Here is a 14,208-nt window from a genome sequence, read left to right as displayed (position 1 = left end):
TGCAGTATGTGCTAATGAATGAACATCACCACTTTTAATCAAAGAAATAATATTGCATGCACCAACATCTGTAACCCAGAGATGTTACTTTTTGCAAATGTTTAACAATCAAAGCCCATACACTGAAGAAAACAAATGACTAAAGTTTAATACTGGCTACTTTTTGTAAAACATTTTTGATTTTTTTTGTTATGGTGCATTTCAAGTATTTATGGATACAAATCAAATGGGGAAAAAAGGAAGTACCTTTCAGAGTACATTATAAAAAAGCTCACAAAACAGATTTATTCTTTAAAATGCAAACTAATGCATCAAACAAGACTTAAATTGGCAATTGTATTATTAGAAGTTTGGCAAAACAACAAAAACATACAAATTCATTTTTTCCTCTAAAAAAAAAAAAAATTGTCAATATCTGTATAATGAAATCTTATAAGATCTACGACGATAAGTATGAGAGAAAATCAAGTGGCAACTATCAAATTAGATATTTAAAAAGGAATCAGTTGCTGGAACTGAAAGGAAATTCTTACTGTAAAATTATTTTGATCTATGTTAACATCCTTCTTCATAGTTTCATTGAGCTGCACAGTATGTAATTAACATGCACAATTTCAGTGACATGACCAAAAATAAGACAAAACAATGCTCAACAATTAATAACAGTATGTTTGTTTAAATATAATTACACAAAACTTGCCAGTAATTCTTTAGATATTGACTTAACACTACTCAAGTGACATCTTTTTTAATGGTCTCTCTCATATAGGGGTAAAAACTTCAAAAACTGAAACTATGCAGTAGTGCAACTTATGTCTAGCAGGGCCACAGTGTTTTGGACCAGTTAACTTGACTTAGATTTCTATGCACAGTATTTTTGTCAACAAAATGACAAACTTTTCCAACAGACAAATGCAAATGAATTTGTAAAAGAGGAAAGATGTCACATTATGTACATTATAGCAGGGTTCCCTTGCTGTTATACACAAAACAGCAAAATACATTATAAAGTGCACTAAAACGGTCTCCTGAATAGGTTTCACAGGTAACTGAATTAATATTATATCTTGCTCTTTCAAACTAAATGTCACCACCATGCACAGACACACGTCTGTGACTGTCAGTGCCATTTAAAAAAAAAAGAAAAGAAAAAAAAAAAGACAAAGTAAGCAGCACTCAGTTGTGTTAATCAATCTTTCAATGAAAATTCCAATACTAGAAACACTGAGCCACTGCAACTTCAGTGTCAATGTTCCTTCTAGTGAACAGTGTGAGGATACTACAGTAATGCTCTGCAGGTGCAGCCACATGACATGAGAAATGTTGATGTCGTCATATCAAATATGGTCAATAAAACTTCCTGCTACATAGCCAGAAAGGTCTTCTTATATAATTTGGAGGCACTATGTCTGCAGGAAACATTAACAACCTCTATTTCAGTTGGAATGTCTCTGACGGGGCGAAGTCTGCCAAAGCCATAGCACATCTTGAGTTTCATGGACCCGCTTTTGTTCTTCTGACTTTGTCTCCTATCTTCTGAAATGCAGAAGGGTTCAATTCTACTTCTGCCCTGCTTTAGTGAGAGAAAAAGTTAGAAGTTAGAACAGCAGAAACTATGTTATACAGAAAGTTAGCATGCTTGGAAATGTTGAAGATAGCGAGAACGGATAGATGAGAAGGGATGATCGGAGACTGTGAAGAAGTGAAACCAACAATGAATAGAAGTGATAGTGACAGTAAAAGCACATTTGGCACAGACAGGGAGATTCCTAGAACAGGTACCTTTTTCCCCTTACCAAATTCACCAAACCAAGCTACAAATTTACAGCCATCAGTAACATAGCACTCTCCAATTAATCAAAAAATGAGCTGCCATGAATATATCTCATCACACAGGACCTGTTCTATAATTTCCTCTTTATAGACCCACAGGAATTGAAATGCTAGTCTATGCAATTCATTCATACTACATGACATCTACTTGCATCATACAAAAATAACTATTGTGTGGTGGTTATCCTGAACGTTACCATGTGAGTATGCTTATGTTCAACACTCTCTCTCAGGCCAATGGACTTTAAGCAGCAGGACACACATACAAAAACATGCATCTATCTCTTTCACCATCTTGCAGTCACGCCCACACACTCACGCGCTCTCACACTGACCTGCAATGTACTTTGCTCCAATTAACATAAACATGCTACCCAGAATGTAAAAGCCCAAGGGTACACTACTGAAGATACTAGTCTCCTCTGTTGGTTGTCCAGAACACAGGTCCATGTCACGCAAGACAGTGAAAAGAAAGAGAGAACAAGTGGGACAATTAAGTAACTACTGATTTTGTGAAACTGAAAAACTAGTTCCTTCTCCTAGAGATTTGCTTTACTGCAGAGTTTAGTTCTACCTGAACCAGGTAATCAATAACTTTCCAGAAAAGTAGATCTCCAGAAGGAAGACTTTGTACCACTGCTAAAAAAAAAAAAAAAAAAAAAAAAAAAAGAGAAAACCTTTGTGTTCTTGCAAAATTCTGAACATCCATTCTCCCTGACTTTGGACATTTTGGGTCAATATCTCTGGTTATTGATTACAACAAACCCTACATCAATCTTTGACTACTGTTGTGGGCCTGGTTGTATCCCCCCCCCATTGAAACAATGTGCAAAAGAGATCAGATCATTTTCCAGATTTTCAAAACATTGCCATGCATGTATTTACTGAACATGCAATTACTGAATTATTTGCATTTGCAGAGAGTGTTTCTTTGATTATTTGATTATTTGATTGATCAAATAATCAAATCAAAAAAAAAAAGAAGAAGAAGAAGGAAAAACCCACACACACCATTTCCATTATTGACTGGCTCAGTGGTTTCCCAGTTCATAGCCCTCTGTACAGCTTTCTTCCAGCGAGCATATCGCAGTTCACTCTCTGCATTTATAAAAAAAAAAAATGTCAGTTTCATCTACAACTAGAATGCTAATCAATGGTTAATTATTACACACATCACAACACAACATTATAGCCTGGAAGGTTCCAAAAAGTTTGTCAGTATTACATTGAACCATGTTACAAACAAAATAAACAATGAATTTTATGCAAAAACTATATATTGTGCATACAATTTACATTATAGTTATGAGCTGCAGTGTGTTGGATTTTAGATTCCTTTACCCTCTGGGTTGATCTGAGGTTCAAATTTTTCTGAAGTGACCTCTGTGAGATCTTCTGGGTTCAGGCTCCATACACTGACCCCCTCAGCTGCTCCTGCTGCCATGGCAGCACCCAGAGCTGTGGTTTCAGGCATGGATGGCTTTACTGTAAATGAATACAATTTACATTCTATATCTGTCCATTTCTAAGTGTTTATGTACATCCTTATGCACAGACGCACAAGTAAATCAATAATATTTAATCCTTTCAAAAAGTGATGCACTTTTTCAGACCCTTTGTATGAAAATGTGCAACTTACCAACAGGGATACACAGTATGTCGGCCTGCAGCTGCATCAGTAACCGATTGGACGTCATGCCTCCATCAACCTGGAGCTGAGACAGATGAATACCACTGTCCTGGTTCATTGCATCCAGAATCTGAAACAAATTTTAGCATCCTTTAAAACCCCACAAAAACTTTTATTTTTCACAACATACACACTCAAATTTAGAAACACACCTCTATCCTTAAGACTGTAAAAATAAGTAAGGGATAATGTACAGTAAAATAGACCCTGCAAAATAAACCACAACAGGGTGATCAGGACATGAAGTCTGTGGCTGACTACATTATCCTGCTTATTACACATCCATTTACAAATCAAATGAACATCAAAAGAAGATGTGAGTTGAAATTATTTTTTTTAGTTTTTAGAGACCACAGAAATGCTTTGGACAAACGGTTAATATTCATCTGTCAAAAATTATTTTAATTAGGACACACAATCACGCAGACCCATGCCAATTCATGGAACATACCTCTCGTGTCTGGAAGCAGACAGCTTCGAGTGCTGCAAAAGCCAAATGACTCCTATTGGTGAACTGTGTTAGACCACAGATGATTCTGTTGTATGCAAGAGGCAGAGGTTCAATGTTACACATTTCACATGTAATAACACGTAGCACTGCAACTGGACTTATAGGAAGAAAAAATGCATTAATATCACAAGCATTCTCACATGATAACATTTGCAATAGGATTTCTCTTTTTATAAAAATCTGGTGCCTTACTCTAATGCAATACTCATTATACTCAGGCTTTGGTGTTTTTATGTCACTTACAGAGAAGAGCTGAAAACGATCTTTTAAATGGATGGATCAGTTACTCACCCTCTGGCACTTGGTTCCCAGTATGGCGCATATAATCCAGAGAACGCAGGGACAAAATAACAGCCATATGATGTTCCAACATCAGCAGCTAACTTTTCTAAGGTGAAAAGTTAAGTGTTTATACTGAAATATTCCAAAACTGGGTTAAATGCTTTTGTATTGTGTAGAAATATAATTTTTATAATAACACACCGAGTTCTGTAGAGGTTTGGATAATTCCAAGGTTATCCTTTAGCCAACGCACAACTGCTCCTGCAATGGCAACAGAACCCTAGAAAAGAGCATTGCAGATGAATAAGGTTAAAGGATTGGTTATATTACTTTAAATCACAGTAATTGTGAGAAATTAATAAAAATTTTTAATGTTTTTAGAGGTGGAATAAAAAAATTTGCCAGTTCTAACAACTGTCATGTAAACAATAGGGATGCACTGATCTGATATTCATTATTGGTCAAGTCAAGTCACCTTTATTTATATAGCGCTTTATATACAACACAGACTGTTTGAAAGCAGCTTTACAGTGATGACAGGAAAAATGATTCAATGATGCAAATAGAGTTCATTTCAGCTGTACAGCAGCTCTAAAAGAAAATAGTGTCATTGTTCAGCTGAAGTCAGTTCAGCGTTGATTCAGTTGTGTTGTAAAGATCATCAATTATTAAATTAGTTAATTTCATCTATAAAGAAGTTCAGCAAAAAACACTGATGTCATCATCTAGCTGATATTCAGAATTTGCATATCAGATCAGTTATGAAAAATGGTATCAGTGCATCCCTAAACAATACATGAATATTGCTTGGTAAGAAAAAGTCTGCCAGGAACATAATATGTAATGACAATTATATTAGTAAAAACAATGCCAACATTTAACAACATTACCTCTAGTGCATAGCAGGCTGGCTTGTCACGCCCTAGTTTATATGCGACCGTTGTCAGAAGTCCATGGTCCGACATTACAGGCTTCAGAAAAAAACAATGGCAGATTAAACAAAAAACACAAACAATGTGTTTTAAAAGCTATATGTAAATTGAATACCTTTGTTCCTACATTCTTAAGAAGGAAACAACCAGTCCCATAACTGTAAATAAAAAAATTAAAATAAAAAAATTAAAACAAAAACATAAAAACTTACATATTTGAGCATCTTAATTTAGTCTCAAACATTTTTGCATGTTGACACATTAGGCTGTGTGGACAGCAACAGTGATATTGCTGCATATGAAACATAAAAGGCAGATTAACAAAATTAAATCATACGTATTTTTGGCTTGTCCGTCTTTGAAGCACATCTGTCCAACCAGTGCAGCAGACTGGTCACCAAGACACTGTAAATTAGATGCACGACAGAAAGTATTGTGAATTTCTGTTATCCTTGAGGATCTGAAGACATCATATTTTATATGCATTATGATCAACTTAATTATCCAACTTGAAAAAATAATCATAACAATGTATATAACACACACAATCAAAAGTTAAGAGATACTGGCTGAATAAGAGGAAGACAATAAGAAACCGTAATTGTTCTAATAAAAATCGAATAATCTTACCCCCGATATGGGGACACCAGTTAAAGGGCCAGATTTCTGTAAAAAAACAAAACAATCAAAAATTAAAAAGTAAAACATTAGGGGAAGAATTTAATAATATACAAATAAATTTAATAATTTACATGCATTACACCACCCCTGCTTAATGGCAAAACTCTAACACTTGAGTCAGTTTAAAATTAATAGTCTACTTTCTAGTGGATATGAGGATCTTTGGCATGTCAAAATCATCCGCTGCTGTGTGTTCTAAGTATCTTCTCTAAACATACCCCACAAATGGTTAAAACCACACAGAGGAAACAGTGACTCTACAAGTATGTGTTGAAAACGGAGTAATTGAGCAGCTTCATTTTCATTACTGCGACTCAAGATGGTGTGTCCTCATCCATAGAGAGAAAAAAAAAGAAAGAAGAAGCAGCAGCCAACAATGAACGGTTTCACAGACAGGGCTTAGGCTAAGCCAGGATTAGGCTTTATTTCAATTAAGGTATTTAGGTAGCTTTTATAAACATACCCTAGAAAAAAACATTACTGGTGTACATCTTGAGACAAAACAACGGCTCTGACATTTTTAAGAGATGTCAGTGCAAGTTACTTTCAGTTAAAACAGCTCAAACATGCATTTTAGTCTGGGATTAGCTTAAGCCTTGTCTGTGAAACAGGGGGTATATAAAAAGCTCCTAAACTGGCATACACTTTAAGAGCTGTCGGAAAGGATAGGCAGTACACCTGGCATCAAGCCAAAACACAGTGGAAAAACAATTAAAAACATCCGGTCCATTTCCAATAAGACCCCAACTATAAATTGCATTTATAACCAAGAAAAACATGTTTGCGCTATATTGGAAATGCACCAAATTCTGTGATGACAACATGACACAGCAAAGTTGTCTCAGACATGACAGTGTGTGGACAACTAGAGAATACTCACCAGATTAGAGCTGATTTTCTATCAGTCAGCCCAAAGAGATCACAGGACAAAATATAATCATGATAAAGAGGGACATACTAAAATTTTCAAAGGGTGAAATGACTGCTCCACAGCAAAGTTCAAATTTGGATGGAAAGCATTTTTTGGGCTTGTGGATTTTGTGTATGTACAATTGAAGTACAAATGGAAAAAGTTACTGTTTGACAAGCACTGCTCTGGAGCAAAGATCATTTCTCTCTTGCACAGCATGCAAAGAAATATTTATATTGGACCCTGAGTAGGACACATTTTAAAGTAGTGTGACAATTTCACACACAATCCTAACAACGCATTATGTAACATAAGTACAGAAATCAATTCTCTCTTAAGTGGTGAAACACTTACCATCAAACCATAAATCTCTGAAGAACTTCTCACTTTTGGCAGAATTTCCATTGGTATATCAAAATATCTATTTAAGAAATATATGTTATAAATACATATTAAGAAAGGCTGGAATCGGTGAAGGCTGGAAGATTTCCAGATTTTTTTCAGATTTTGCAGAAAACTCAGTGATACCCAGTTGTTTACTGTATGGTGGCCAGTTTTTTTCTGTAACCATTTACATGTTCAGATTTTTAAAGTCATGTAGTGTATTTCAGCCTTAATGGGATACTCCATGCAAAAATTAAAATTCATCATTTACTTACCCTCATGTCTTTACTGAATTTATAACTATAAACCTAGCTTTCGACAAACTGTTATATGCGGGTTCATGAGAACATCGTAAAGCGCTTCGTCAGCACACTGTAAAGAGTGACTTAAATGTGTTCTGAAGCTCACACCAGAACCACAGAGAACATCACTTCTGTACACGTTTCTGTACATTTGTATTATTTGAACTCACAGAGATAGGTTATTTTTCTAAAAATCTTCTTTGTGTAAGAGATAATGATAAGAGAATTTTAATTCTTTTGTGGATTATCCCTTTAAGTTACATTCTTTTTGACAACTGTATATGCAAGTTAGTTTTACTCCAGAAATATTTATAAAAAACTGTATGTATGCATATATGTAATTACGTGCAGAGCTCTGGATCCCAGTCCAGAGTGTGAATATTGAATAGCATGGTCCGGCTGGCATTGGTCACATCTGTGCAGTGAACACCTCCTTTCTTCCCCCCTGTCAAGCACTGAAAGTAAGGGGTTATCATCTTTTATTTACACAAGATTAAATATTTACATCATGATCACTTCATACTAATCAGAGCTATTTTGCAGTATCAGTAAGTGTGAGAATTATTATTTAGAAGCCTGACGACACTGGACTACCACAAAGCCATGCGCTGATTTCTTCTTTTACCCTTTAACCCCAAACTCATATACACAACAACTATAGATTGCATAAGAGATACCTCACTGCTACTGCTCTTACCCAGATAAGCCAGGAGTCAACCGTTCCAAACATTGCCCTGTGGGAAAGCACAGCTTCATGGACCTTTTCCACATTATCCATCAACCAGCGTAACTTCACTGCGCTGAAGTACGTGCTGATGGGGAGGCCAGTCTTGTGCTTTATGAGGCAAGATAAGAAATAACAAGTATTATTCAATACTATAGATATACAAAAACGGTGCACTTTTCTTACTTATGAATGGAAGAAACTGCAATGCGCAATATGGAGGAATACGTCCCGTCTTCAAATTAAAAGAGCCAATGGCCAATTCGTAAAGTCAATCCCTGCAGCTGCCATTAGAAGCACCGGTTTCCATAGAAACCTGAGACTCGTGCTTAAGACTGCACATGCGTATTGGCTGGTCTAGCCTGAAAAGTATGCTTTTTCCAATGCTATTTGAGCATAAGAAACAGCATTAATGGGACATTTATGTCAGATTTTGTTGCTGATTTGAAATGTTATTTGTGAGTTCATCAAGCAGTTTTTGACATTTCAGGATTCCCCCATTCAAACAGATAGGACTTGGTCTCAGATGCCCGAAATAGCTGCCCGGAGGTGTTGCAAACATGGTAGCTGAGTGAACAGACTTTCCTTGAAAGGGGATTTAGTATTATTACATTTTGCCAACTTTGAGTAAGAGATGACATATAACTTGATCACAATTATGAGTGGACTTAAAAGTCTAGTGAAGAGGCTTGTTGAGCAGAGTATTTCCTCAAAGCTTTGACATAAATCCATTTGAAAAAATAAAAAATAAAATAATCAGCATGGGCCATACTGTGCTAGTCCCTTTTCTTTTTAAATAGTCAAAAGTGTGACTTAGCTTTTAGCAACAGCTTTTGACTGAGCAATAGCATAGACTTAGCACAGTTGTATTAAAAATTAAGTTAGATTTAATATGAAACTGTTACTAACAATAAAACATAATTTTTAGTAGTGGTTATGATGCGTGGTGAAAAGCTTGAAATTTATGTTGATGCATTGCGGTGGAAAGACATCAATAAAACAGCTTGTAAACAATATGTCACGAAGCATTACTTTTACTTTTTGACTCAGGCAAGTCATTCAGGGTCCACAGCTTATCAGTTCACCAGAGAAATTAACTTTTTCGCTAAATATATGCACTATATTAGCCTATATATTCATTATATTTTATTTAACCTGTTAGTGATGTCTTGATTATTTAATGTATGTTTAAATAAATCTTTCATGAAAATGACAGCCACTGTGTAAATGATTATATTTCAACAACAAGTTGGAGTAAACATAATTTTATAAATAATTAGATTCAGAAGTTAATGCAAAAACTGCCTTATGTGCAGTTTACATGTTTGCATATAATTTGTTATTTGAGTGTTGATTATTATATCTAAAAAAAAAAAGCAACTGAATTCAGGCTAATGGTTTGGGCTCTGTTAACCTTTAATATTATCGTAATGTGCAAGTAAGGACTCCCAATATAGTTTACAGCATTCACAGAGTTAATTATAATTGAATTCATTTAAAGACAGAGACACAATTTATTCAGTAAACCACTGTTTAATAAAAAAAGCAATTTTATGTTTAGTAGTTTTCTCACGCTTTTTCTAGTTTTCTGACGCATTGAGCCATCAGTTTTGTACCTTTATACCCCTATTAAAAATGATTTTATATAATAATGAATTGTAGATGTAGCTGTTCAATTCTTGATTACTGAAACACTGGCACTCTCACCTTGAGGTGGTTTTTATTCCTGCTAGGAGTTTTGTTGATGAGTCTTTCTACTGTGGACTGGGTCCGCAGATCAAGCCAAACTAAACACATCCAAATAAATTAGGAATTATTGGGTTCTTTTATTTTTTTAATAGATTCTGAACTGTAAAGCAATAGATACAATCTCTGATAAAAGTGCTATTTATATATAAAAGTAAGGCAATGTTACTTACCTATAGCATTGTAAAGTGGTTCCCCTGTTTCCTTGTCCCAAACAAGGGTGGTTTCCCTCTGATTTGTCACCCCAATGGCTACACAAGTTAAAATAAGTGAAGAAATTTAAATAACCATGAGAGTGTAATAGCAGGTGCATGGAGAAATAGCAGGTTGTTCTGGTACCTTTTATGTTCGAGATATCAATGTTGAGCTGGGTCAATTTCTCACAGGTCCTGTCCATACACTCATATACAGACTGAAGAATCTCTTTTGGATCCTCCTCCACCCAGCTGAGAACACACAATAAAACACTTTAAATGTCAGACCTGCAACATGAAACTTGCATAAATCTTAAATAAAGCACACTGAACACAGTTGGCAGATGACATCATTGCCACCCAAGTGAATGGAAGAAATCCTATTCAGCTCATCTAGAATAACAGCATGAACAAATAGTGAACTTGTGATTCGAATCACAAGTTGTACTATTACTATATTGCATAACGCATTGCCACATTGAATCAGCATGTGTCATCTCATGACAGAAAGGACACAATACTCACCCCTCTTTAGGAAAGCTCTGTTTAATCTCAACCTGATGGTGGCTGAGAAGCTCTGCAGTTTTTGCATTGAAAACCTACAATTAAAAGAAGAGAGAAATATGGCAAGTCTGTAGTGCTTCAGCAACATTCCATAACAAGAAAATAAAGAAAACTTGAATTAAAACCACTTATGAAACATCTTGCTCATTCAGAAATGTCAGATGAAACGGTCCAAAATGGCACTCAAAGGTTAACCTATTTTAATGTAGAAAATTAACTTCTTACTAACTTATTCTTTTATTTATTTATTTTTTTGATGACATGAGTCAGTTATGCGTGCATATTTCCAGCAGATGGCCTGACCAAGATTTTTCTTCCAAACTGCCTCAACCTCAATTTAGAGAAAGACAGAAATCACAGGTATAAAAACTCAATGTTTTGGAGAAAGAATACCAGAATAGCATTTCCCTGACCTAATCTGACTTTACCTGCTACATTTCAGTGTGGAATTGCAGTCATTTGTCAGTAATGTTGAAAACCGGACATTCCAGCTGTTACAAAAGGCATTGATCACAGAGTTTTATTTCATTCTGAGCTTTTCTGTTGAGTAACAATTCCCGCCACAACATTTTAACAATATGAGTAATGTTTGTTAGGCCGTGGAGTTACAGTCACACCCCATTTTAACACGACCACACATTCTTATATTCATCTTTGTCTTCCTAATGGACAAAACAAAAGCACAAGACACAAAGAAAAGACATCAAATTGCTTTGTGCACTATTAGTGTCATGACCTTGTCAGATCTAATACAGGCCTACGTAACATATTAGGCCCACAACAGGCAACAGTAACATTTTCTAACGGATCACAAGACAGATTAAAATAAAGGATGAAAGGGGTTTTTAATCTTTTAGATGCCATGGACCCCCAAATATGATCCTCCCCAGTCAAGGGACCCCCATCCTAAAATTTAAAAGGCATCTATATAGTTTCTTGTATAAATATCAAATTTGTACTGTGAAAAAAAAAATCATACTAAATAATGTCAAAATATTATTTTGAAAACGTTAAGTTACATTATTAGGGTGCATTCATTTAAATAGGGGCATATTTTGCCATTCAGACGACTAGGAAAAATGTCCCAATTATCCTGAATTAGCCTTTTATTTTGTTTCCTACTCATTATAGCCTAGTACTGTACTGTTAGATGTATTTATTCATTTACTTATTTTAATCTACTTTTTATTTATGTGTCTATTTTATTTTTTAAATTATTATAAACTTTTTTTTTTTTTTTTACATTGATTTATTTACATTGTTTTTCTCTAAAAAATTCCACGGCCCCTAAGCACTCACTTGCTGCTACCTGGACCCCACACAACACATATCCTATATACTGTGTGGAGAAACCGTCCAACATGTGATTGACTTGTGTCATTTAAAAAGTTGGCATGTTCAAAAAACATAATTAACGTTACAGCTGTCATATTAGAGTGGGAATTGAAACTTAGTTTTAAGCAAAACATTTGAACTTGGTAATGCTGCTCAAATTCAAACATTGTGTAACTGGGTAAAACAAGTTTAGCAAGTTAAATTTCAGAGAGAGAGCCAGAAATTAACAGCATCTGGGCTGAACGTGTTCACTCGCCTAGTGTCAAAATATCCCGTCGGTTGCACTCAAATAAAAATTTTCAGACACAAGCATCGAGTAAACAGAAAGCTAACTAGAAAGATTCAGCTAATGTTCAAATGTCATCATACGGAAGACTAAGCAGAACCAGAACCTAACGTTACAATCCATTTGGGTAACTTGCACGACAGCTGATTCAGAACTCCTGCCGAACCGGCTTCAGTATCTTTATCTGCCGGCAGCACATGTTGGCAAGGGCACGGAGGACTCTCCATTCTCTGGATGTATGCGAGCCACTTCAGTAAACTCCACCACAACCAGATGACATGTCCTTAAGATGCCACTTACCAGAAAACGTGTGGAACTCGTGCCTTGGTCGATAGCAGCTACGAGGGGGCCAAGCATGATTCTGTTCGACGATGCAGCCATTATACTGTTCATTGAATTAGTGAGCGTGAATGACCACAGAAGCCAGAAATACAACACTGGACACTCGCCTCACCGATCTGCGCTCCGCCCCCTCTCCCGCTCAGACTTCTGTGCGGCACTGACGCCATGATGATGACGAAACACACGCCCGTATGGGAGGAGAGTTTTTCTAAGGAACATCAGTCTATCAATCTATCACACGTTGAAATCTAAACTTTGGAGTTTAAACTTTTTATTATAGTGAAATGTAATAAAATGACAAATTGTACAGATGCAATAAATTATGTAATATATGTATTATCATATAAATAACACAAAGAGTGCTGCACTAAAGCCAAAGGCTTTGTTCTTGGATACATTCACACTGTCAGTCCAAATCCGATTTTTTTGTGTATGAGATTAGAATCTGATCAAAAATTATTGATGTCCATATTGTGTACCACAACGGTGAACATAATTTCACCACGTAGCTACAACATGTTCCTGGATCAGCATCTTTGTTGATCCTGGAACAACATTACAATCAATCAATCAATCAATCAATCAATCAATCAATCAATCAATCAATCAATCAATCAGAGGGACATGTTTACAGTTTATGTCAAGTTTAGGGTTACTACCAGGGTTAGGTGCTTCTACATCAGTGTCAAGGGTAGGGGTTTAGTGGTAGTGATGTGGTTAGGACTAAATTTTAAAGGCCCACTGAAGTGCCTTGAAATGCACAGCATTATGCTAAATTCCAGACAGATCGGAATTTGGATTTTCTCCACCTTTAAGGAAATAATGTCTGGAATGCCACTCAAAGTCTGACATTTGGGGTGTGAACTCAAAGTACATTGATCAACCCCGACCTCAGCAAAACACGCCATTTATTGACGTAACTTCCAAGATGTCGGCAAGTCCACTTCCATTGAGAATAAACGTAAAAACATTAAGTTTATGTAATGATACCTTTGTTTTTGCTTTTTGTCTGCTGTTTTCAAAGTGATTTTATGTTATTTTCATTCTGTTTTTGCCATAATTGACAGACAAACACAATATGCTCTCGTTGTGAATGGCGACATCATGTCGTTATGTTAACGTGACATGTGATGACTGGAACTCACTGAGGTCTGAAGTGGGACATTTAATTTGGGATATTCCCAGGTCCAACCTCGTCTGGAATGCAGCATTATATTCAATGTGTTGACGTAATTTCCACTAAAACAGGAAGACAGGGCGGGACATATCGAACATCTCCTCCCCTTTTTTTAAAATAACCAATAGCGTTTAGTTTATATCACAGCTTGGCCGCTGGGCTTGGTAAAGCCGCAGTTTCCTCCTAACCGTTTCACCTCCAAAAATCCTTCATTATCGCTTTAAAATATAGCATTCTGTGCAGACTTCAAATGGGTCTGATACATTTTCTGGTCTGCGCCGACTTGCGTATATGATCCGCTCTGTGCTATCTTCT

The 14,208-nt window shown here is 35.9% G+C and overlaps 1 protein-coding gene across 5 annotated transcripts; it reads right to left on the bottom strand.

The window, feature by feature from the left end:
- Positions 1-12,863, bottom strand: gk (glycerol kinase). Of its 5 annotated transcripts, none has more exons than XM_048197030.1 (21): positions 12,675-12,863; positions 10,715-10,788; positions 10,335-10,441; positions 10,169-10,246; positions 9,957-10,036; positions 8,223-8,360; positions 7,871-7,980; positions 7,194-7,260; positions 6,810-6,827; positions 5,879-5,914; positions 5,586-5,653; positions 5,364-5,406; positions 5,207-5,287; positions 4,518-4,596; positions 4,326-4,422; positions 3,975-4,059; positions 3,473-3,593; positions 3,175-3,318; positions 2,845-2,931; positions 2,169-2,255; positions 1-1,573 (listed from the first exon to the last, which is right to left on the bottom strand). In XM_048197030.1, the coding sequence occupies exons 1-21, from the start codon at positions 12,765-12,767 to the stop codon at positions 1,560-1,562; spliced, it is 1,707 nt and encodes a 568-aa protein (XP_048052987.1). In that variant the 5' UTR covers positions 12,768-12,863; the 3' UTR covers positions 1-1,559. The 5 variants fall into 5 exon arrangements, with proteins under 5 accessions (XP_048052987.1, XP_048052988.1, XP_048052991.1 ...); XM_048197031.1 differs by having other exon boundaries at positions 1-1,570; XM_048197034.1 differs by lacking the exon at positions 2,169-2,255 and having other exon boundaries at positions 1-1,570; positions 12,675-12,862.
- Between the last annotated feature and the right edge of the window lie 1,345 nt (positions 12,864-14,208).

This window comes from Megalobrama amblycephala, linkage group LG7 (genome assembly GCF_018812025.1).
Source record: "Megalobrama amblycephala isolate DHTTF-2021 linkage group LG7, ASM1881202v1, whole genome shotgun sequence".
In the NCBI taxonomy this organism is placed as follows: Eukaryota; Metazoa; Chordata; class Actinopteri; order Cypriniformes; family Xenocyprididae; genus Megalobrama; species Megalobrama amblycephala.
Note: the sequence above shows the minus strand (reverse complement) of the source record. Positions and strands in the feature narration are given on the sequence as shown.

Bases quoted from the DNA above. Each gene is read 5' to 3' on its own strand.
- gk (XM_048197030.1), bottom strand. From the start codon at position 12,767: ATGAACAGTATAATGGCTGCATCGTCGAACAGAATCATGCTTGGCCCC. The intron at 10,789-12,674 runs GTAAGTGGCATC...TTTTAATTGTAG, and splicing joins CGAGTTCCACACGTTTTCTG to GTTTTCAATGCAAAAACTGC. The intron at 2,932-3,174 runs GTAAAGGAATCT...TTATAAATGCAG, and splicing joins ACCTCAGATCAACCCAGAGG to AGAGTGAACTGCGATATGCT.